This window comes from Phytophthora sojae, assembly GCF_000149755.1.
Source record: "Phytophthora sojae unplaced genomic scaffold PHYSOscaffold_13, whole genome shotgun sequence".
NCBI classification, from domain to species: domain Eukaryota; phylum Oomycota; class Peronosporomycetes; order Peronosporales; family Peronosporaceae; genus Phytophthora; species Phytophthora sojae.
The window spans coordinates 1323737-1345036 of NW_009258127.1; the positions used below are offsets into that span (position 1 = coordinate 1323737).

Consider the following 21300-nt stretch of genomic DNA (forward strand, 5'->3'; position numbering starts at 1 on the left):
CCCAAAGCCCCGTCCACTTTCATCGTATCCTTCACTCTCCAGCAATTGCGCACAGCGGAGCCTCCCGTCCAGCAACTTTCCAACGTTGGTGCCGTGGAATTCGAGCAGTACGCGCTCATTTTCCAACACTGCTTTGTGAATACATGGCTGCTCAATGATCGTCTCGAATACTTTTGGGGTTAACACGAGCTGAAATGTTACAAAAGTTTCTATTGGTATGTACAGCCGAGGCAAGGCTAGAATAATAATGTTTGGCTATCAAAAATTGGTGCTCATTGCCACAGAGCATAAGCGGTAAAGGCCCATCCCAGCAGCATCGTGAGCCAAGATGTTGCTGCATGTGTTGCGCTTGAGGAGCGCAAGTTGGTCGACGTGGTAATATCGTCAGCAAACGTGAAGCTCTCGGCCGAATCGCAAATGACGGAGGGATCTGGACACGTGAGGAGGCCGGAGAACCCAGGGACCGACAGCTGAGCCCCCTTTGAAGTGCAGTTCACCGCAACCGCGTCTTTCGTCTTGCTGCGAGGGATCGAGAACTCGATTATAGTCTTGCTGGGGTCGTTGCTGCCGTCGGCGGGGGCGATGCACCGCATCGCGTAGCATCCAGTCTGGCGTCTGGAGTTGACGAGCCAGTTGGTCGAGTCGTCACTGCGCAGCGTCGTAGCTGTGCACTTGCAGTTGGAGCAGTAGAATTCGCCGAGGATGTTGATCTTGGTTTTGGACGGGAAGACGAGGTTGGCGGGGTTGCTGCAGTCTCCGTACGTGTAGCCGACGTTCATGGGGCAGAAGTCGGCGAAGTCGTCGCCTCCTTTCGTGGGGGCACCCGGGAAGTACCGATAGTCGCGAGGGATCGACTTGCCAGTGGATATCGTACAAACAGAGCGGGATCCGGCGTCCACCGAGCAGCTTTCAGCGCTGTCACTCGTGCAGAAGTGATCGGCCGCCACAGATTTCCCAGTGTCCGGGTTGATGCACTTCTCAGTGGCAAAGGCGCACCCTCGGTTCTCTCCAAAGTGGAGTCGTTCAGCTGCTGACGGGATTGCACGATACCATCCCGAGTCTTCGAAGAACGCCAGCGTCAGTGCGCTGAAGACGTTGCGGTGGCTGTCCACTGGGGTCATGTACTCGGGCTCGAAGATGCGTTCCTCCCAGTGCGATCCCAGACAGCCCGAGTCGTCCTGCTGCTCGATCTCAGCGCCAGTCAGAGAGCTGCAGTTGAAGTGGGCCTTGACGAACGCAGCCACTTTGGGGGTGACCATCTTGGACACAACGTGGCCTCGCTCGGTGGAGTGCTGCACTGTGTTCGTACTTGGTTCGACGTAGTAGTCGATGGGCGAGCCATTCGGACACGTCCCCGTCTTGAAAGTCGGCGGTCGTCCATTAGCGTCACGTGGGGTCCTCGGGGTGCCATCGGGGTAGCGCATCAGAGGAAAGAACTGCGCGGAGAACCCAAGCGCGTGGGTGATCTCGTGCATGGCCGTCGCCACTTGCGAGTCGTAGTCTTCGGCCGCTGTGCTGATCTGCGAGGGGCAGAAGTTGACCATCCCGAAGGTGGGGCGGTCGTACTGGTCCTTCTGACAGGATGAAGCGTAGGCGAGTGTGCGAGCTCCGCAGTAGTCTGTGATCGCCGACCGAATGTAGAGCAGGAAGTCGGTATTCTCCACGCCTTGAGCCTCCGTGTACGTGCAGATTCCACCGGTGCATCCTTCCTTGGGGCAGGAATCGCACTTGCGCGTGGCTCCGAAATGTTCCGTCGGAATGGGCATCTCGAGGCACTTCTCGTTTTGCACGAACGTCTTGCAGATCGGAGGCGCCGTGAGCCATTGCGTACGGCAGGTGTGTTGGGCAGCCAGCTTGCCTTGAACCGGGATGACCTTCAAGGCGTTCTTGAAGCGCTCGATAGCGCCCGGGATGATCTTGTTGATGATTACTCGTTTTTCATCCGAAATGAGGCTGAGCGTATCTTCGTCGTAGTACGGAGTGATCCGAATCGGCTGGTAGGCATCATCCGTCGTTGTAGCTGTAGACTCGTACGTCTGGAAGTTGGTCGAGTCTTCGGCCGCGAGCTTCCGCTTCCGATTGTGCGAGTCAAACGGATGGATGTCACCGTAGTGTTGGTGGCTTTCGGCGATTTTGTGATCTAGCTTGTCGTGGATGCAGCCTTGGGCCAGCTGCGCGATCACTATACAGACACCAACCGCTGCCTTGATACAGCTCGCCATTGCCAACGTGAAGGCAATCGGCAACTAAGATCACCACCCCCCTCCGCTCCATTGAGCCGATCCGCGTCATGGCGCTTTGCTCTTGACTATTTTCAGTACTCGACTAAGGTCCTGGAGAAGGAGGAAGGTGGATGCGTGAGGATGAGGATGAGGGTGCACGAACGCAAAGATGGCTAAGTTAAGCTCTTAACAGAACTTGTGGTAGCAGTTCTTCAACAACGGGCACTCCGTTCCGTGAAATACCCGATACCGCGAAAAAAAAATCGTCCGGTGCCATTGAAAATCTTGACTCAGTTTGTACTTCTATAAGAACATACAAACAAGCTCGAAGGTATCGATCGGAAAAAGCCCAAACATAATGATGTACTTCGTCAAAATAATTAATCTTTCCTTTCTTCTAATGAATTTACAGTAGGGTGTTCATCAAAACTAGGGCGCAGCCGCGTAGACAGCCACGAACAGCCCAACCAAGTGTGCGACCCAAGACGCTGTTGAGTGTTGTGTGGTTGCCGCGTTGGGGGAACGCAGGTTAACAGTACCTGAACCGGTTCCTCCCGTACCCGAGTCGTGTACGAAACTGTAGCTAGCAGCAGAATCGCAGATAACATTTGGGTCCGGACACGTCAGCAAGCCTGAAAACCCCGGCACCGACAGTTGTTCGCCTTTCGTCGTGCAGTTCACCCGAACCGCGTCGTTTGTCTTGCTACGAGGGATCGTCAACTCGATCGTACTCTGACTCGAGTCGTTGCTGGCTGTACTGGCGTAGCAGCGCATTGCGTAGCATCCCGTTTGGCGGTAAGCGTTCACAACCCAATTGGTCGAGTCTTCACTGCGCAGCGTACTAGCTGTGCACCTGGAACTGGAGCCATACGACTCGCCCAGGATGTTGACCTCCGCTTGGCCCGCTAGCTGCAGGTTGTTGGCATTGCTGCAGTCTCCGTAAGTGTATCCGACGTTAATCGGACAGTAGTCGGGGTACGAGTCTCCTCCCTTGGTCGGGTCACCCGGGAAGTACTGATAGTCGTTTGGGATACTCTCACCGTCCAGAAGGGAGCAAACGGAGCGCGACGTCGCGTCCACGGAGCAGCTTTCGGCGCTGTTGCTGGTGCAGAAGTGGTCGCTTGCAATGGACACGCCAGTCTCTGGGTTGATGCACTTCTCAGTGGCAAACGCGCATCCGCGGCTCTCTCCGAAGTGCATCCGCTCAGCGGCCGATACATTGGCGCGATACCATCCAGAGTCCTCGAAGAACGCCAGGGTCAGTGCACTGAAGACGTTGCGGAAGCTGTCGACCGGCGTCATGTACTCAGGCTCGAAGATACGTTCTTCCCAGTGGGAACCCAAGCAACCAGTTCCGTCTTGCTGCTCGATCTCAGCTCCACTCAGTGACTCGCAACCGAAGTGCGACTGCACAAACGCGGCGACATTGGGCGTGACCATCTTGGCGACTGAGTGGCCTCGCTCGGTTGAGTACTGCACTGTGTCGGCGCTGGGTTCGACGTAGTAGCTGATCTCCGAGCCGTCGGGACAAGTTCCTGACCTGTAAGTAGGCGGGTTGCCTTTTTCGTCGCGTGGGGTCCGCGGAGTGCCGTCAGGGTAGCGCATTAGAGGGAAGAACTGCGCTGAAAACCCAAGCGCGTGGGTCATTTCGTGCATGGCCGTAGAGACCTGCGACTCGTAGTCTTCAGCCAATGTGCTGATCTGGGTAGGGCAGAAGTTGACCATCCCGAAGGTAGGGCGGTCGTATTGATCTTTCTGGCAGGACGAGGCGTAGGCAAGTGTCCGAGAGCCGCAGTTGACGGTATCCGCGGACCGGACGTAGAGCAGGAAGTCGGTATTCTCAACCCCGTTAGCGTCTGAGTATTCACAGTCGCCACCTTTGCAGCCATCCTCACTAGGACAGGTGCTGCACTTGAGCGTGGCTCCGAAATGCTCAGCGGGGATCACCATCTCCAGGCATTTCTCGTTCTTGACGAAGCCGCTGCAGACGCGAGGCGTTGACGGATAGTAGGAGGAGCACGTGTGCTGAGCAGCCAACTTGCCTTGGACTGGGACGACCTTCAGTGCATTCTGGAACCGCTCGATAGCGTCGCCGACGACCTGGTAGAGGACCGTTCGCTCGTCTTCCGTGATGAGGCTGAGCGTGGCTTCGTCGTAGTACGGCGTGATGCGGATCGGTTGGTAGGCGTCGTCAGCTACAGCAGACTCGTACGTCTGGAAGTTGGTCACGTCTTCCCCATCGAGCCTCCGCTTCCTGTTGGCAACGTCGAATGGGTGGATGTCTCCGTAGTGCTGCTGGCTGTCGACTACCTTGTGATCTAACTTGTGGTGGATGCACCCTTGGGCCAGCTGAAGCAGAGCAAAAAGCAGGATGACCAGGGCTTTGACGCTCCCCGCCATCGCCAGCCTCGTTGATGCAGAGGAAATCGACAAGTAAGGTCATCGTTGCCGATCCACCAAGTTCCATGACATGGGTGTCGCATTCGAAGAATTGAAGCACTCCTCGCCTATTTTCAGTGTCAGACTCAGGTCTCGAAGATAAGCGGAAATGCAATCCAAGCTAAGTTAAGGCCTCACTCAGTCTGATAGCGATCGCCTCCTTCAATATGCAGGGAGCGCATCCGTAAAGTTTCTAGTGAATTTCGATAAGCTTAGGAAGTCCATTCATTTTTATGATTATCGGATAGGGACTTATTGTTTTTTTAATCTGTCGAAGCGATGATGATACTCGAGCGCCTTGATGCCGCTTGCACTTGATGAATTAATGCACGTGCTTAATAAAATATCCAAACCAGCAAAGTCAATGCTAGCAGGTGCGCAATCCAAGTCGCTCCTGAGTGTAACGCGTGTGCTGCGTTAGTGGTGCGCAAATTGGCAGTGCCTGAACCGGTGTCACTTGATCCTGTGCCGCTTGACCCCGTTCCGCTCGAATGGCCGCTTGACCCGCTTGAATAAGTGCTTGACCCTGTTGCGCTCGAGCTTGCACTTGAGCCGCTTGAACCTGTTGCACTCGCACTTGAGCCACTACTTCCTGTACCCGAGTCGTCCACGAAGTCGTAGCTTTCAAGCGAGTCGCAGATGACATTCGGATCCGGACATGTCAACCACCCAGTGAAGCCCGGCGCCGATACCTGTTCTCCCTTAAATGAGCAGTTCACCTGAACCACATCATTTGTGTTGCTGCGAGGGATCGTCACCTCGATGATACTTTGACTCGGGTCGTTGCTGCTACCGTCGTCGTAGCAGCGCATAGCATAACACCCTGTTGGACGACTAGGAGGCATCTTCCACCCTGATGCGATCGCGTCGTCACTGCGCAACGTGCTAGCTGTACACCTGGCATTGGAGCCGTACGACTCGCCCAGGATGTTGATACCTGTAGTATCGGCCAATTCCACGTTACTGACATCGCTGCAGTCTCCGTACGAGTAGCCGGTATTGATCGGACAATAGTCGGCATATACGTCTCCTCCCTTGGTCGGGGCGCCTGGAAAGTATCGATACTCGCTTGGGATTGTTTCACCCGAGCTGATCGAACAGACTGACCGCGACGTCGCGTCCACGGAGCAGCTTTCAGCGGTGTTGCTGGTACAAAAGTGATCGCTTGCAATGGATACGCCAGTCGCTGGATTGATGCACTTTTCCGTGGCAAACGCGCATCCGCGGTTCTCTCCGAAATGCAGTCGCTCGGCTGTAGACAGATTCGCTCGGTACCATCCTGAGTCTTCGAAGTACGCCAGGGTCAGTGCACTGAAGACGTTGCGGTAGCTGATCACTGGGGTCATGTACTCGGACTCGAAGATACGTTCTTCCCAGTGGGAACCCAAGCAACCAGTTCCGTCTTGCTGCTCGATCTCAGCTCCACTCAGTGACTCGCAACCGAAGTGCGACTGCACAAACGCGGCGACATTGGGCGTGACCATCTTGGCGACTGAGTGGCCTCGCTCGGTTGAGTACTGCACTGTGTCGGCGCTGGGTTCGACGTAGTAGCTGATCTCCGAGCCGTCGGGGCATGTTCCTGACTTATACGTGGGTGGCATCCCATTCGCGTCACGTGGAGTGCGCGGAGTTCCGTCAGGGTAGCGCATGTACGGAAACAAGATGGCGGAGAACCCGAGCGCGTGCGTTATTTCGTGCAGGGCGGTGGCGAGTTGCGCGTCGTAGTCTTCGTCCGCCGTGCTGATCATCTCGGGGCAGAAGTTGGCCATTCCGAAGGTGGGGCGGTCGAATTGGTCCAGCTGACACGTCGAGGCGTAGGCCAGTGTGCGGCTCTCGCAATTATCGGTTGTTATGGACCGGACGTAGAGCAGGAAGTCCGTGTCCTCCATGCCTCCAGCGGCCGTATAGGCGCAATCGCCACCAAGACAACCATTTTTAATGTTGGGGCAGGTGCTGCAGTAGCGCGTGGCGCCGAAATGCTCCGCGGGCATCGGCATCTCGAAGCAAGCTTCGTCTTGGACAAAATTGACGCAGACTGGAGGCGTGGCATCCCATTGGTAGTAGCACGAGTGCTGCGCTGCCAGTTTGCCTTGCACGGGCACGACGCTCAGAGCATTCCGGAATCGCTCGATGGCATCGGGGATGACCTTGTAGATGACCGCTCGCTTCTCCGCAGAGATGAGGTTGAGCGTGTCTTCGTCGTAGTACGGCGTGATGCGGATCGGCTGGTAGACGTCCTCGGCCGTCGCGGACTCGAAGTTCGTCGCGTTCACATCCAACGGGTGGATGTCGGCGTAGTGCTGGAGACTTTCGACCACCCGGTGGTCCAGTCGGTCGTGGATGCAGGCGCGAGCCAGCGGCAGCAGCAGTGCGATGAGCCCTTTAACTACCGTACACCTCATCATCACCAGCTTCATTGATACACCGACAGTGGGCAACTAAGAGCTACCGCCGAGCTTGTCCGTCCTGCTCATCTTCTTGCTCATGCCCATGTCAGCGCCGCCGCCTATTTTCAGTATCGGGACGCGACTCAGATCTCGGAGGCGGCCATCACCAGCGTCTGCGTGCGTCCCGATCCCAACGACCTAAGCTTAGCTACTGCCTTATCCAGCAAGCAAGCATAGTTGTCCAGGTGGATACTATTCATCATTTGAAGTTGAAGCTTTTACGTATGTACCCCTATTTGGGTACATATTTATGGTCGTACTTAGTCGGTTCCAATGATCCAGCTTGATCGTCCCCATACAAACTCGAAGTGTCGAGGTGCGAAGATGAAGGCGCTGATCCTCGTGGGCGGCTTCGGCACGCGGCTGCGGCCGCTGACGCTGTCGTGCCCCAAGCCGCTGGTGGAGTTCTGCAACAAGTCCATCGTGCTGCACCAGATCGAGGCGCTCGTGGCGGTGCGTGGGCGTGGCGCTGGTGCTCGACAGAGAGCATGCTAAGCTTCCCCGCAGTGTATCTTGTCAAAGGATTTTTATTTTTGACATTTGTCAATAACTGAATGCTATTCTGTCGAAAACGCAGGTCGGAGTGACGGAGGTGATCCTGGCCGTGAACTACCAGCCGCAGGTGATGCTGGCGGCGCTCGAGTCCATGGAGAAGAAGGTTCGGAGGCTGCACGAAGCGATCAAGCCATTATTGACACGTGTCTCTGACGGACATCATTTTTGACATGTAATTGATTATGATAATGCAAAACAGTACCAGATCAAGATCTCGTGCTCCCACGAAACCGAGCCGCTGGGCACGGCGGGGCCTTTGGCGCTGGCCCGTGAGCTGCTGGACGACGGTGACCCGTTCTTCGTGTTCAACAGCGACGTTATCTGCGAGTACCGGCTGCAGGACTTCCTGGACTTCCACAAGGCCCACGGGGGCGAGGGCACCCTCATGGTGACCCGCGTGGACGAGCCCTCCAAGTACGGCGTGGTCATCTCGAACGCCGACGGCCAGATCCAGCGCTTCGTGGAGAAGCCGCGCGAGTACGTGGGCAACAAGATTAATGCCGGCATCTATATCTTCAACCGCGAGGTGCTGGACCGCATCCAGCTGCGCCCGACGTCCATCGAGAAGGAGATCTTCCCGCAGATGGCGGCCGAGGGCAACCTTTTCTCGATGGTGCTGCCCGGCTACTGGATGGATATTGGTCAGCCCAAGGACTTCCTCTCGGGCATGTGCCTGCACCTCGACTTCCTCGAGCGCTCCAACTCGGATTCGCTGTCCACGGGCTCCAAGTTTATCGGTAACGTGATGGTGGACCCCACGGCGGTGATCGGCGAGGGCTGTCTGATTGGCCCCAACGTTGTCGTTGGTCCAGGGTGTGTTATTGAGGACGGTATGTAAGCTGGATCGGTCAACACATGATGGGTAGAAGGTGCTCATTTTTTTCCCTCGATGTACTTCTGTCGATAGGCGTTCGACTGAGCCGGACTACGCTGCTTCGCGGTGTGACGGTGCGCGCGAACTCGTGGATCCAGTCGAGCATTATCGGATGGGGGTCAACTATTGGGCGATGGGTACGTGCTTCTTCATGTTACCATCATGGTAGCTTTTTGTCGCCTGGAAGATGCTGACGTGTGCTCTATTGCTGATCGTTAGTGCCGAATCGAGGGCATCACCGTCGTCGGCGAGGACGTGCAGGTAAAGGACGAGAAGTTTATCAACGGCGGGCTCATCTTGCCGCATAAAGCCATCTCCGCCAGTATCCCCGACCCCGGCACCATTGTCATGTGATCGGACAAGCCTGCAAGGGTCAACGTTGGTAGGATACTTGATGACCCAAACGTGTCACGCGAATGTTTTCCCATTCCTCTGTTTGCATACCGTTCAAACAATTTTAACAACATTTTTCAATGCAAAAACTAGATAAGAGTTCCATCCAAACAGGATTTTCATTAGCTTTGTTGCCTCCAGGCAATATACCTACCGACTTCCCTCGCAGTCGATCACTACCTGCCTATTCATACGCAATATATGCATTTGCACCTCGGGCCTCGACGACGAGAACAGGGGCGACAGAGAATCGATGGTCCCCCTATAGCGGCACTGTGCCCTCTTCACTCGAGCGGGACGAGGAAGACGACGTGAGAGTCGAGTTGCCGTTAGGCGAATGTGACATGGGTTCGTCGTAGCCCACACGGATGCGGAGCTGCTGCATTTCAGTCTCCCACTTGCCCTCCAGGTGCTCGATGTGGTTGCGCAGACTGCGGATCTCTTCCACCATACCCGCGTACTCGGCTTCAGCAGCCTTGCGAGCCTTTCCGCGATCACGACGACGGTAGACGCACTTCAATGTCTCTCCGAAGGCAACCATCACCAGCGCGAACACCATCGAGAACATCCACTCGTACCACTCGATGTACGCGAAGCCGAAGAGGTCGTCCATGATAACAGGGATGTTGGTCACAGATAGCGTCAGCGTGATTGAGCCCACGGCAGCCATCTGCATCCACTTGTTGCTGAACATGTCCTTGAAAACAGACTTTGTAAAGCTGCGGGCGGTGTAGGCACGAAGCATCTCCATTGTCGTGATGTAGATGAACGCCATGGTCTGCGAGCGCGACGTGCCTTCCGACACGCACTCGTAGTCGCCACCGTAGCAGAGGAGTTCGTCGCTCTCGTAGTAGTCCAGCGAGCGGATGTTTTCGTTGAAGAGGTAGGTTCCGTCGAGATCACGAGCGCCGCAATTGCTGTACGCCTGCCATCCATTGCCCATGCCCATCCAGCGCGAGCACACCACATTCTTGTAGGCTTCTTCGCCGCTATTAGCATCGATGTCCGCGGTGATATCGTCCAGCAAAACGTTCTCGAAGTTCCAATATAGACCGATAGTAAATACGATCAATGCACCGAAAGCGATCAGGAATGCGTTTGAAAGCACAAGCACCCACAGACGGCCATGGATAATGTGCTCCGAACGAGGGCGAGGGCGCTCAGACATGACCGTGCCATCGCCCTTTTCCAGGCTAAGAGCCACAGCAGCCATACCATCCGCGAACAGGTTGAGCACTAGAATCTGCAGCGGCTCCAGCGGGTTCGGCATTCCCACGGCGATCGCCGTGAAAATTACCGTAATCTCGCCGAAGTTGGTTGATAGGAGAAAGCACACGAAGCGCTGGATATTGCCGTAGATCTCGCGGCCCTTTTCGACGGCGGAAACAATGCTGCAGAAGTTGTCGTCCGTCAGGATCATATCTGAGGCACCCTTGGCAACAGCAGTTCCTGTGATTCCCATCGCCACACCGATGTCAGCCTCCTTGAGTGCAGGTGCGTCGTTGACACCATCACCAGTCATCGCGGCCACGTGCCCTTGACGCTGCAGAGACTTCACAATCTCGATCTTGTCTTCGGGCTTCGCACGCGCGAAGACCGACACTTGGCTAGTGATTTCGTCCAGCTCCGCATCGGGAAGATATACGTTCTGATGCGGGCGCAGCACACCACAGTCCACCGCTTGCGTTTCGGTATCGGCACCATTTTGCAGCAGATCAATGTCGCGAGCAATAGCCACAGCAGTCTTGAGGTAGTCACCAGTGATCATCACAGTACGGATCGAAGCCTGACGAGCCGTGTTGATGGCATCCTTGACGCCCTCTCGAGGAGGATCGATGGAGGCGACAAGGCCGACGAAGATGAGCGGGGCACAGAGCGCCTCAAACTTGGCTTCAATGTCATCTTCGTCTTCGGCGTATGGCAAAATGTCCAGCGGGCGGATGGCTACGGCAAGAACTCGCAGCGCTTGAGACGAAAGCTCATCTACAGCCTCCAAGATCCTGGTGCGATCGCTTTCGTGCATCTTCGTGACGGATCCATCCGTACGAAGCAGCTGGGTGCAGTTCTGAGCGATGTAGTTGGGGGCTCCCTTGACGTTCGCCACAAACTTGGTCATTCCTGGAAGTTGTAGCATGTCCAGGTGCGGTTCACCCGCCGAGACCTCGTTAACTGTGATCATCATCTTCCTGGTAGACGAAAACGGCACCTCGGTCACTCGTGGGTACGCCTTCATAGCTTCTTCACGCCAAATACCCGCCTTGGCGGCCGCGACAACAAGAGGTGCCTCCGACGAGTTACCCATAGGGACCCACAAGGGGGCACCAGTCTCGCTCTCTTCTTGCTGCAAGCTCGTGTTGCTGCACAGCACCGCAGACAGCAGTGTCGTGCGCACCGGAACGGAAGCCTTGGTCTGACTCACGCCGTTGCGAAGGATGTCGCCGGTTGGGTTGAAGCCCGTGCCGGTGATGTCGTACACAACCGAGTCACTCCACATCTTCACTGCCGTCATCTTGCCTTCCGTCAGAGTGCCCGTCTTGTCGGTGCAAATGACCGAGCTTGCACCCAGCGACTCGACTGCTGCGAGCTTGCGAACGAGGACGTTCTTCTTCACCATGGCGGCCGTGCCGGTGGACAGACAAATCGTGACCACCATGGGCAGTCCCTCAGGAACTGCGCTTACAGCCAGCGACACGGAGACCATCACCATGTTGAGCCACACGGGGCGTGACGGGTTTTTCGGGTCGGCGTTGTCTCGGACCATTCCGACCACGAACACAATGACGCAGATCCCGAGCACCACGGTTCCCATGACGACACCCAAGTGGTGGAGGCTCTGCTGCAGAGGAGTCATCTTCGGGTAGTACTTGTCCACAAAGCGGCGCCAGCAGTTGGGGCGCGAGCCATCGGCGCCCCTACCTCCCTTGAGAAGGGCAGCAATGGAGCCCACGCGGGTCTTCATGCCCGTCTCCACGACCACGCCGGTGGCGTTGCCCGTGGCGACAGAAGTGGAGGCGAACACCATGTTGTCGGCCGTGAGCTTCTCGCTGCGGCTCATGTCGGCGTCGTACTTCTTGAGCACGTCCTCGGACTCGCCAGTGAGGATCATCTCGTTGACCTTGAAGTCCGAGCTGAAGATGAGGCGGATGTCGGCCGGCACAATGTCACCAGTCGTGAGCACGACGATGTCGCCCGTGACCAGCTGCTCGCTCGGGATCTGCACCTGGCGGCCGCCGTCGCGCAGCACGACGCACTGCGGGGACGTCATCTTCTGCAGCGCCTCGAGGGCGTTGCTGGCGTTGTGCTCCTGGATCGTGGCGATGACGGCGTTGAGCGTGACGATGGCGATGATGGCCAGGCCTTCCACGAACTCCTGCAGGGCGATGGAGGCCACGGCCGCCGCCATGAGCAGACCGATGATCACGTTGGTGAACTGCAGCAGGAAGATGACGTACACGGGGGCCTTCTTCTCGGCCTCGAGCGAGTTGGGCCCGTTCTGGGCGAGGCGCTTGCGCGCGTCGTCAGCGTCCAGGCCGCGCTCGGCGTCGACCTGGAAGTCCTCGAGGATGGCGGCCACGGGCTTCTCGTACCAGGCCCACTGGTCCTCTCGGTGGTCCACTAGGGCGAAGGAATCGCGGGTCTTGCGCGGATCCATGGCCACGAGGCGCTCGGCGTCGCTCATGAATCGGTCGCGGTGCGAGGAGCGGCGCGAGCGCTCGGCCGCGTCGTCGTCGGCGTTGTCGTCTTCATTCAGTAAGAGTTGTTGCTGTTGTTGTTGCTTGTTGTGGCGCGCGGCGCCGCTGGCTCTAGGAGTGTGTGCTGCAGCGTAGGAGAAAGAAGAGGAGGGCGGCGTCTCCTCGGCCGCGGCCGCGTCTTGCAGAGACGACGCTCGCCTCAGTTCGCTCGGGTCCACGCATGAGTCTCGGCCATATAAGTCTGGGGGGTCAACCATTCAAGGGGGAACGGCGGCGCGGGCGGGCTGGGGAGGGGGGCGGGCGAGGCGGAGCTGGAAGGCTGGCGAGCTGGAGACTGCGGCGGCTGCTGGAGTGCGCGCAAGGCGGAAAGTTGCAAAGTGATCGCCCAGACGGCGAGGGCCTGCATTCCCGCTGTTTGTGGGTGCGTCCTGATACCGGCCATACAAAAGCCAAGTCTATTTGTGTTTACCGCGGTACACTAATCAGCAGACAAAAAGCCTCTTTTCTGGGCTTAATCCGTCTTCGAACAATTTATCACGATGCAGTACAAAATGGTAAGATATGCGGTAAGTCAGCTTATAGTGAAAAAATTACATGTAACTATGTTTGTTTACATTCTGAGTACTTATTTATAGTATTATATGGTATGCCTTTCGACGCGCGATTTTTAATCGACGAGGCACATGGCCGCGCACACATGGTCGCCTTCACGATGGCCTCGCCTCGCAACCGAGAAAGACAGAGGCGACCATGTGTGCGCGTCGAAGCTCTGCTGCAGCAGTAGCGCCGCTATGGGCAACGCAGGACTCGCTCGCTTGCTTTGTTTTATCTTTCGGGTCCCTTCGGGCGCGTCCCACTGTTCGTTGGCGTCATTGCCGTTGAATTCCTGCACTGCAGCATGTTCCTGCTTCGGCGCATGCGTGTGCGCTGACCGCCGCGATACTCTGTCCAGCGGCGTACTGCACAAAACCAAGGTGGGGCATAATTGCAGTCGCTGTATCTTTGGCAGGTGCGGCCGGACGACTCAATGGTCCTCATTGCAACTGCAAGAGCAAAGGCAAGTTGATCTGCTCTGCTCGGCCTGCTGGCGGACGTTGCTGCTCCGCTCGGATACATGCGCGCTCGTTGCCAATGGAATCCGGGCGACGCCACGAGTCATGATGTGTCCGGTCGTCTCGCGAGCGCATGAAGCGGCTTGCGTCGGAGAGGTCTCCGCTGTCGCTGCTCCGTACACTTGCAAGCGCTGGCCTCGCGGCGGCCGACGGCGCTGGGCTCTGCACTGTTGACACATCATGCCACGCTTCGAGATCGCGCGTGCTGCGTGGGGCAAGACCGCGGGCAGGTCACTCGCTGCCAGCGACCGCAGCTGGTCGGTCGGTCGGAAGGGTCGATTAATCAGGTCGCGCGTGTCATTTCGACCTGCAACCACGAACGAAATTCGTCAAGAGAAACAAGGGGCGAGTTCACTTTATGGCTATCTTCGCAAATTACGCGGACTCGGCCAGGCTGGGCTGTGCTAGGCCGATCAACTCTGCGTGAAGTTAAACTGGACGTCGCCCTGCACGGGCTGGAAGTTGAGCGCCTCGCCGGTCTGCTCGGACCCCACCACGGCCGGCGCCAGCGTGGCGTCCGCCTCGTCGCCGGCGTTGTCGAACCACGTGTCTATCAGCTGCGACGCCATGCTGCTCACGTCGTCGTTCTGGTAATAGGACAGCTCCTCTATCTTCTCCAGGCAGCCGCTCTCCTCGACAGCTATGCGCCCCACCTGCGGGTCCTTCTGCAGCAGGCTCTCGATCGCCTCCAAGATGACGAGCTCCACCATCGGGTCCTCCCACTCGTCCAGGAGCGGGCAGAACGACTGCAGCACGCCCATCCGCACGACTTCCTTGATAAAGTCGAGGTTCGCTCGTACGATTATGTTGCACATCGCCCATGTAGCCTCGCGCTTGACGCCGTACTCGGCCCACGCCATCTGCTCCACCAGTCCGTTGATAACTCCAGGGGCGTTCATCATCGCGACTACCTGCTCCTCCTGACCGCCAGCAATATTTGACAGCATCCAGCACGCCTCCTCGCGCACTGCTCGACTTGTTGTCGTCATAACACTAGGGATCACCTCTAGTAGCTTGGCGTCGATCACGGCTTGGGAGAAGGAAATCTCCGCGGACACAATGTTACCCAGTAGTCTCAGCACTGGTGCCAAGATAACACTGCTTTGTGAAATGTACAGCAGCTCCACCAGCCGCGGGCACAGGCCGGCGTTAACGATGCCGCCCACGACGTCGCTGTCGTGCAGCGTCATCTCGACCAGCGCCCAGCAGCTATCGCACAGCGTCAGTACTTGTTCATCCAGCAGGTCGGTCTCTTCGTCCTCGAGCTCGTCGTCTTCGCCAATGGCGTCGTCCATCACCTGCAGTGGCCGCATATCCGCCTTCTTCGCCTGGAACACCATGTTCTCGCCCGTCTCGAAGTTCACGTCGACGTCCATGACCTCCACAGTCGTTTCATCAACCTCGCGCACGAACCGCACGACGGCGATATCGTTCGGTGCGGGCTTGCCCGTGTTGATCTACGTCAGAAGGGGCTCGGTTAGGCATAACTCAGGTTGACATCTTACGAACCAACAACAACAAGTAAACGCACCTCGAAGATCCGCCATGGCGCGATGGCCGCCGCCTTCTTGAACTTGATCGCCTCGCCCGCCTGGCCGTTGGCCGAGACGAAGTTGCTCACCTTCTCGTTCGAGAGCTGCAGGATGATGCTCGAGAGCAACTCCATCATCTCGCGCTTGGTATCCGGTCCCATGACGCCGCTCTTGTCCAGGACGTCGGGGAACTCGACAAGGCTGCGCAGCAGCCACACTGCTGCGCGGCGGAGCGACGGCGTGGCCATGCGGATGTGCGGCAGCACCACGCTGGGCGGACACACCTTAACGATCTCCTGGCAGCTCTCGGCGGACGCGGACGCGATGTTTCCCAGACACCAGGCGGCCTGGATCTGCAGCTCCGAGATGCCCGACTGGAAGAGCTGCACGAGCTTGGGCACGGCGCCCGACGCGATCACGGCGCTGGCCTTGTCCATGGACGAGATGAAGCGCAGCGCGAAGGCCGCGTCAGAGTGCAGCTGCGCGGCGTTGGCGTCGGGCAGGTCCTCGTTCAGGATGGCCACGAAGGAGGGCAGCGCGGCCAGGATGGTGCGCCACAGACCCTCGTGCTGCGAGTCGCTCTCGTCGAAGAGCGGTGGCACGCCGCTGGACAACAGGTACACGAAGGCGCGCATGGACTTTTGCCTCGTGAGCGCATCCGGCCGCTGGATGCCTGTGCGCTGAGTCAGTCAGAGAACAACAGAGTGAATGAGGGTATTGGTGGTATGACGCACCGAGCAGCAGGGCCTGGGAGCGCGAGGCCAGGTTGAGCAGCAGCTCCTTGCGGCTGGCGGTCTGCGCGGCGGCCGGCGGGTGGTTGGCCTTGAGGTTGCGGCGCGTGGCGTACGCGTCCTCCTTCTTGGCCTTGCGGATGGACAGCATGGTCTGCTGGCGGTTGCGGCGGCCCGTCAGCACGCCCACGTTGCCGCCCACCTTGACGGACTTGCGCGCCTTGGGGGTCGACATGCTGCTGCTACCTACTCCGACGTCGCTGACTCACTTGATTCCAGTATGAAGACGAGTGCATCGATCCCGATGGGAAATTGGCTTTGGGCTTGGTGGTACCGTGGTTTTGGTACCGTACCATGCTTTCGGTACCGTACCAAAGTTTTGGTACCATCATCTGAGTTCGTGCGTGGAATACCGAGGAGACCATGCAGACGGCCGATGGCCACGACGGCTTCCTGACGACGACGCTGGCGCTGCAGGACGCGACGGAGCTGGTGGCCAAGTACGCGGCCCGCGCGTCCTCGCAAGGCGCGGAGCTGGCCGCTTGCAGCCCGTGTAGACTCGTGCGCTGCGGCTTCGGCGCCGCCGTCGGCCGCTCGTGGCCGCTGTCCCCCGCCGAGTGCTGGGTGCGTCTGGACATCGTCACGCTGAGCCAGATCAACGTGCCGCTGTCCCAACCGGGCAGGCCGTCGATCGCCCAGCAGCTGCAGACACGTCGGGCGCTGCTGGAGCTCGTCGGCCAATTGAGCGCGACGCCGTCGTGTCGGTGGGAGGAGAGCTTCGAGTCTCTGTGGTGGCCGGCGCTGCTGAGACCCGCGGACTTCAAGGACGAGAAGTACCTCGAGACGGTGCGAGACGTCGGGGCTGCCCCCAAGTTCGCGCTGTCCATAGGGAGGCCGACGCTAGAGGGCGTGCAAATGTTCTTCCAGTTCTTGCAGATGGACCCTCAAGGGCTGTTGGCCGAGGAGGACAGACATCTCATTCAGTGTCTACAGGTGCCGGGAAGTCGGCGGAGGAGACAACCGGTTGAAATTTGTTTGCGACTATCCAACAACGTCGTGGACACTTCTATTCTTCGCAGCATGGTGGACAGTATGCAGGACCTTTTTGCCAAGGTGGACACTTCGACGGATGAGGAGGAGGAGGGGTTTCGGCACGTCAAGTTTGAGGTCACGTCGCTCTGGTTCGACAACTGCCGCTTTCTAAGCGCATCAGAGGACGTGATGCTGCTGGCCAAGCTGGTCACGCTCCCGTCGTCAACGATCCGCAATCTGATGCTGCCCGGGGTGTACTTCAACTCGCTGAGAAATCCTTCGGGGCTCCAGAGTTTCCAGGTGTTCACTAGACAAGTGCTGGCGCCGTCATCGCCCCTCAGGGCATTGGACCTGACCCGAGTGGGGGTCGATGGCAACTGCATGGCAGCTCTTTGTTCTGCGCTTCGGTACTCATCGCCTCTGGCGAAACTGTCCGTGGGGTACACGACTCGCGGTGCGCATTCAAACTCTCGGTTGTTGTGGGCGTGGATCTTCTTAGCTGTCTTCCACGTAGACTCGGGCTCTGCACTGGAACACTTCGATGTCTCTGGATTGCAGCTGCAAATTGAGGACATGGAGGCCCTTGTAGCAATGCTAGAATCGCCTCATCCCGGGAGAACGTTGGTGCTTTTGCAGGACGGGCGTCTGCCTGAGGGTGAAGGGTGCGAAGAGTGTGAACTGCCTCCGAATGAGCGGCTTTTCGTTCGGCTGCTGGGCGGGTCTCAAGCGTGGACGAATCCTGGCTATTCTGCGGCATGGCCCCAGTTGCTGCCGGGGACACTTCAAGCGAATGACTTTGAGTACGAGGTCATGGTGCGGCTGGTTGATTGGTTATGCATTTTGATTCCAGGCTACGGTTTCGGCTGGGTGGTTAGAAGCGCTGTGAGGTACGAAACATCTAAGCCATCGTGCGTGTCGAAATTGTCTGGAGCAAGAGTACGACCCGGATTGCACTCTTTAACTTATCGGGGGGCAGAGGAACAAAGCAACGGTATGGTGGCTTTGCTGCGGCTACTGGGTAGATCCCTGGTATCACTGGACGTTCCGGCGTGTGGGTTAAATTCTCAAGATTTGGACACAATTCTTCATGTCTGTCCGAATCTGGCGAAGTTGAACGTGACCCGCAACCTGATGACGGACTTGTCGCCACTGTTGCGAGCATACGAAGAGGGCCGCTGTCATATAGCTAGGCTGGGTGTTCTCGTGGAATGCATTACCCCTACTGTTGGCGCTCAGTTGTCATCGTTGTTGCTGAACTCGAGCAGCAAGCCCCTGGAGATGCTTCAACTTGAAGTCATCGGTCACGATCCTACCGAGGTGGACGTTTGGAACGGACTTCAGCGTGCTGTCTCGACTAATACCACGCTGACTTGTGTGTATCTATCGCTGTTATCTGCTGAGGCTGACGAAACTGCGGCGGCGTTGATCAAACCGTTCCACGGGCAAGTACTGCGCTACAAGACACCGCTTCAACTGAAGGCGGCGTTTCTCAGCGTCGTGGAGCATGGTGCATCGTCGATGGCGGGATCACTAGACCACATGGTGCTGTCCAATATTTTTTCAATCGCTGCAGCTTCCGTAGTGCGCCGCGAAGTACATGCGCGCCGTTGAAACTTAGAAAATAATATGTCAAGTAAATACTTCTCTGGCCCACTTAAGAAACAACATTCGGCATTACACCTCAATTTGATGTGAACCACATGTCACATATGATTGGGTATAATCAACTGTTTCATCTTACTATTGGCCAAAATAAATGGGTCTGCGCATGTCGAGATAATCGCGTAGAAAAACCTCAAAACCGTAGCCCTTCTAACTCGTCTCCAACAGGCGCTACAACATCGACAACCGAACAAAAGGGTAATGCAGTCACTCGCGATTACGGTGATATTTTATTTTTTAATATCGCTAATTTTTGACGGCACCTCGCTAAAAAACCTAAATGTTGCCTAAAACGGACTTCAGATAAAAGGCTGTTTCTCTTTTCTTTCTGCTGCTAGATTTTTTTAAATCATAGCGTGAAACGGAGCAAATGCGCAGCTTTCGGTTGAGGTATTGCGAGTCACCAAACGATTGTTTTGTAAAAAGTTATGTCCAGAAAACCGAAGTGCTGTTTCTTATGTGGGCCAGAGAAGTACATTGAAGTGCACCATGAGTATAATAGTGTGACACCAATAGAGTCAAAATAAGATTTTATAACTCCCCCATTGTCGTGACATCAGGAGTTTCCTTTCCACGCTCGAAGCAGTCATCCAGACTACTTTTTATTTGCGCTATTCCCCGAGCGGATTCCACAGGAAAACTTGAGCTGTACAGTGGTTGCAGCTGATGAATTCACACTGTGACTCACAGCTTGTGAGATACTCCCGATTTCATCGTCTGATTGGTTTGTAAATTTTGTTAATTACCTATCTTCCGAGTACAGGCGAACACTAAATACCGACGCTATCAATGCCTTCCTTCACACTTGAAAATTAGGCATCTTAATACACACTTCGGGAAAGCGCTTGATATCTACTTTATTTTTTTAAAATAAAAAGTAGTCGCTGTGTTGTACATACTTACTTTTTAAGTAGTACATGTACATACCATTATTATTTATATTTGGCACTTGTTTAACAAACCTAAAACTTTTGATCAAGAAATATGTATAAGTATCCGATTGAGGTGTTGCTCAGTTCTCGGTTGCGAGAGGACATTTTAAAGATGCATGTACCGCAAGGCTAGCGGCGCTTGCAGGTCTTGACAGTTTCGTTCACGTGATATTGATAATACATGTAAATTATGAAAAATTAATGCAGCTATTATGTGCGGCACTGCCGCTCCGTTGCTGCAGGTAAGCCAAGCCATGGTACTGTATCATGGTGCACTTTGTCGCCGCTCCAAGTTTAGCAGCTTACGAGCGAGCAACAAATGCTCTCTGAGCTTTGTGTGAGCTTTGCACCGAGGCGTAAGAATCTTGTCAGGATGTAGCCACCGTTAGACCAACCGCCAAAACAGAAGGGCTACCACCTTGAAGGACTCCCTTCCTGAGCGCCACCTGGCAGTGCTCTATCAGCGAGATTTTCGCCTCGGGATCAACTTTCGGCTTTGAAAGCCCCTGCAACGTGACGCAGAATTTACAAAAGTGCAGCTTTTCGCATTTCTACCCGGCATTACTACCATCTTGAGAGCGTGCATCGTTTCGCCGTGTCAGTGCCTGGGGCTGTTCGAAGCTTTGCACGGTTCACCGTGGATATGTTTGGCCAGCATTGCTGGCTGGCGGCAACCTACAGCTTGTTCGCTGCAAACCAGCCGAAACGCCAAGCGACTGCTTCAGTGTCAAACTTTGGATTACTATGAGCAACACCTGCAGTAGATTGATTGAGCTTCTCCAATCGGGCATCTGTCCAGTGAGCCATTCGTTCTGGTACCAATAAGCTTATACCTACCGGAGCGCGGCAACCGCCTGAATCAGGACAAGTTATCATATCCTCGGACTTGGGTGAAAACTCCAACATTTTCGAAAGCGATTCTACGAGTCCATGTACAACCAGATATCCTACGTCAGTCATACAGTACTAAGGTGGCGCTACGATTCGAGGGAGTCGCGCATAATTTTTGAAAGCACTTGTCTGTGAGATTTTGCCCGACAGCGTGAACAGGGTGATGCGATGACCGCGACACCCTCTGCAGGCAACATGAAAACGAGTTGCAGGCTCTGCCTGCTGTCTTTCAGTCACGAACAGAAAAATGGTGGTCCAGATGACCACCTCCACTTTCTTTGAGGGTTTCAAGCACCACTCATTCTCCAGCTTTCTTCGCAGCGCCGAAGCCGCTTCATTCGAGCTAGTACTAGTGTGGTGTAGTGATTTGGCGGTAAACGAGAATCGAGCTGACGACCAAGCTTCAGTGGCGACCCGAGTCGTCGGGACATGTTCAGCAATGTTCGGCGGATGCTGATTGGCCATTCTGGACCGGTGCCGAAGACTCGTCGACACCCAAGTTCGAGATCCAGGACTTCAAGTACGATCCGAACCTACAGCGAACTATGACCCGAGATCCGCACTTAAGACGACCGTTCGAGCCCCGGTGACTGCTCCAAGTCAGGGAACCCCTTCATCGTCCAATAGAGTCATCGAGAGGCCTCTTGGGGCGTCGAGGAGGCTCTGAAGGGTCGGTGGTTACCTGGAAGATCCACAACGGACACGGCTAGACTAGATATTTGTATTGAACCATAGGAAAGAGAAGATAGAACAGATAAGCCCTTTGGGCAACAAGAACAAAACAGC

General features: G+C 56.2%; 7 protein-coding genes across 7 annotated transcripts; 2 read left to right on the top strand and 5 right to left on the bottom strand.

Moving 5' to 3' along the window:
• Positions 1-272: 272 nt before the first annotated feature.
• PHYSODRAFT_530709 (hypothetical protein) lies at positions 273-1766 on the bottom strand (the record flags this gene model as incomplete). Its single annotated transcript, XM_009539496.1, has 1 exon — positions 273-1766. The coding sequence occupies one exon, from the start codon at positions 1764-1766 to the stop codon at positions 273-275; it is 1494 nt and encodes a 497-aa protein (XP_009537791.1).
• An 885-nt stretch (positions 1767-2651) lies between these two features.
• PHYSODRAFT_251852 (Leishmanolysin metalloprotease M8, Zn-binding site) lies at positions 2652-4622 on the bottom strand (the record flags this gene model as incomplete). Its single annotated transcript, XM_009539497.1, has 1 exon — positions 2652-4622. One exon carries the CDS (start codon positions 4620-4622, stop codon positions 2652-2654), a length of 1971 nt encoding a protein of 656 aa, XP_009537792.1.
• Positions 4623-4996: 374 nt separating this feature from the next.
• On the bottom strand, positions 4997-7078 carry PHYSODRAFT_251900 (Leishmanolysin metalloprotease M8, Zn-binding site; the record flags this gene model as incomplete). Its single annotated transcript, XM_009539498.1, has 1 exon — positions 4997-7078. The coding sequence occupies one exon, from the start codon at positions 7076-7078 to the stop codon at positions 4997-4999; it is 2082 nt and encodes a 693-aa protein (XP_009537793.1).
• A 354-nt stretch (positions 7079-7432) lies between these two features.
• Positions 7433-8891, top strand: PHYSODRAFT_319613 (hypothetical protein; the record flags this gene model as incomplete). The annotated part of the gene is made up of 5 exons (XM_009539499.1): positions 7433-7561; positions 7686-7766; positions 7863-8493; positions 8571-8674; positions 8757-8891. The coding sequence occupies 5 exons, from the start codon at positions 7433-7435 to the stop codon at positions 8889-8891; spliced, it is 1080 nt and encodes a 359-aa protein (XP_009537794.1).
• Positions 8892-9192: 301 nt separating this feature from the next.
• PHYSODRAFT_353035 (hypothetical protein) lies at positions 9193-12879 on the bottom strand (the record flags this gene model as incomplete). Its single annotated transcript, XM_009539500.1, has 1 exon — positions 9193-12879. The coding sequence occupies one exon, from the start codon at positions 12877-12879 to the stop codon at positions 9193-9195; it is 3687 nt and encodes a 1228-aa protein (XP_009537795.1).
• Positions 12880-14147: 1268 nt separating this feature from the next.
• On the bottom strand, positions 14148-16232 carry PHYSODRAFT_529901 (hypothetical protein; the record flags this gene model as incomplete). The annotated part of the gene is made up of 3 exons (XM_009539501.1): positions 14148-15191; positions 15266-15939; positions 16001-16232. 3 exons carry the CDS (start codon positions 16230-16232, stop codon positions 14148-14150), a joined length of 1950 nt encoding a protein of 649 aa, XP_009537796.1.
• Positions 16233-16912: 680 nt separating this feature from the next.
• Positions 16913-18640, top strand: PHYSODRAFT_529593 (hypothetical protein; the record flags this gene model as incomplete). Its single annotated transcript, XM_009539502.1, has 1 exon — positions 16913-18640. One exon carries the CDS (start codon positions 16913-16915, stop codon positions 18638-18640), a length of 1728 nt encoding a protein of 575 aa, XP_009537797.1.
• Between the last annotated feature and the right edge of the window lie 2660 nt (positions 18641-21300).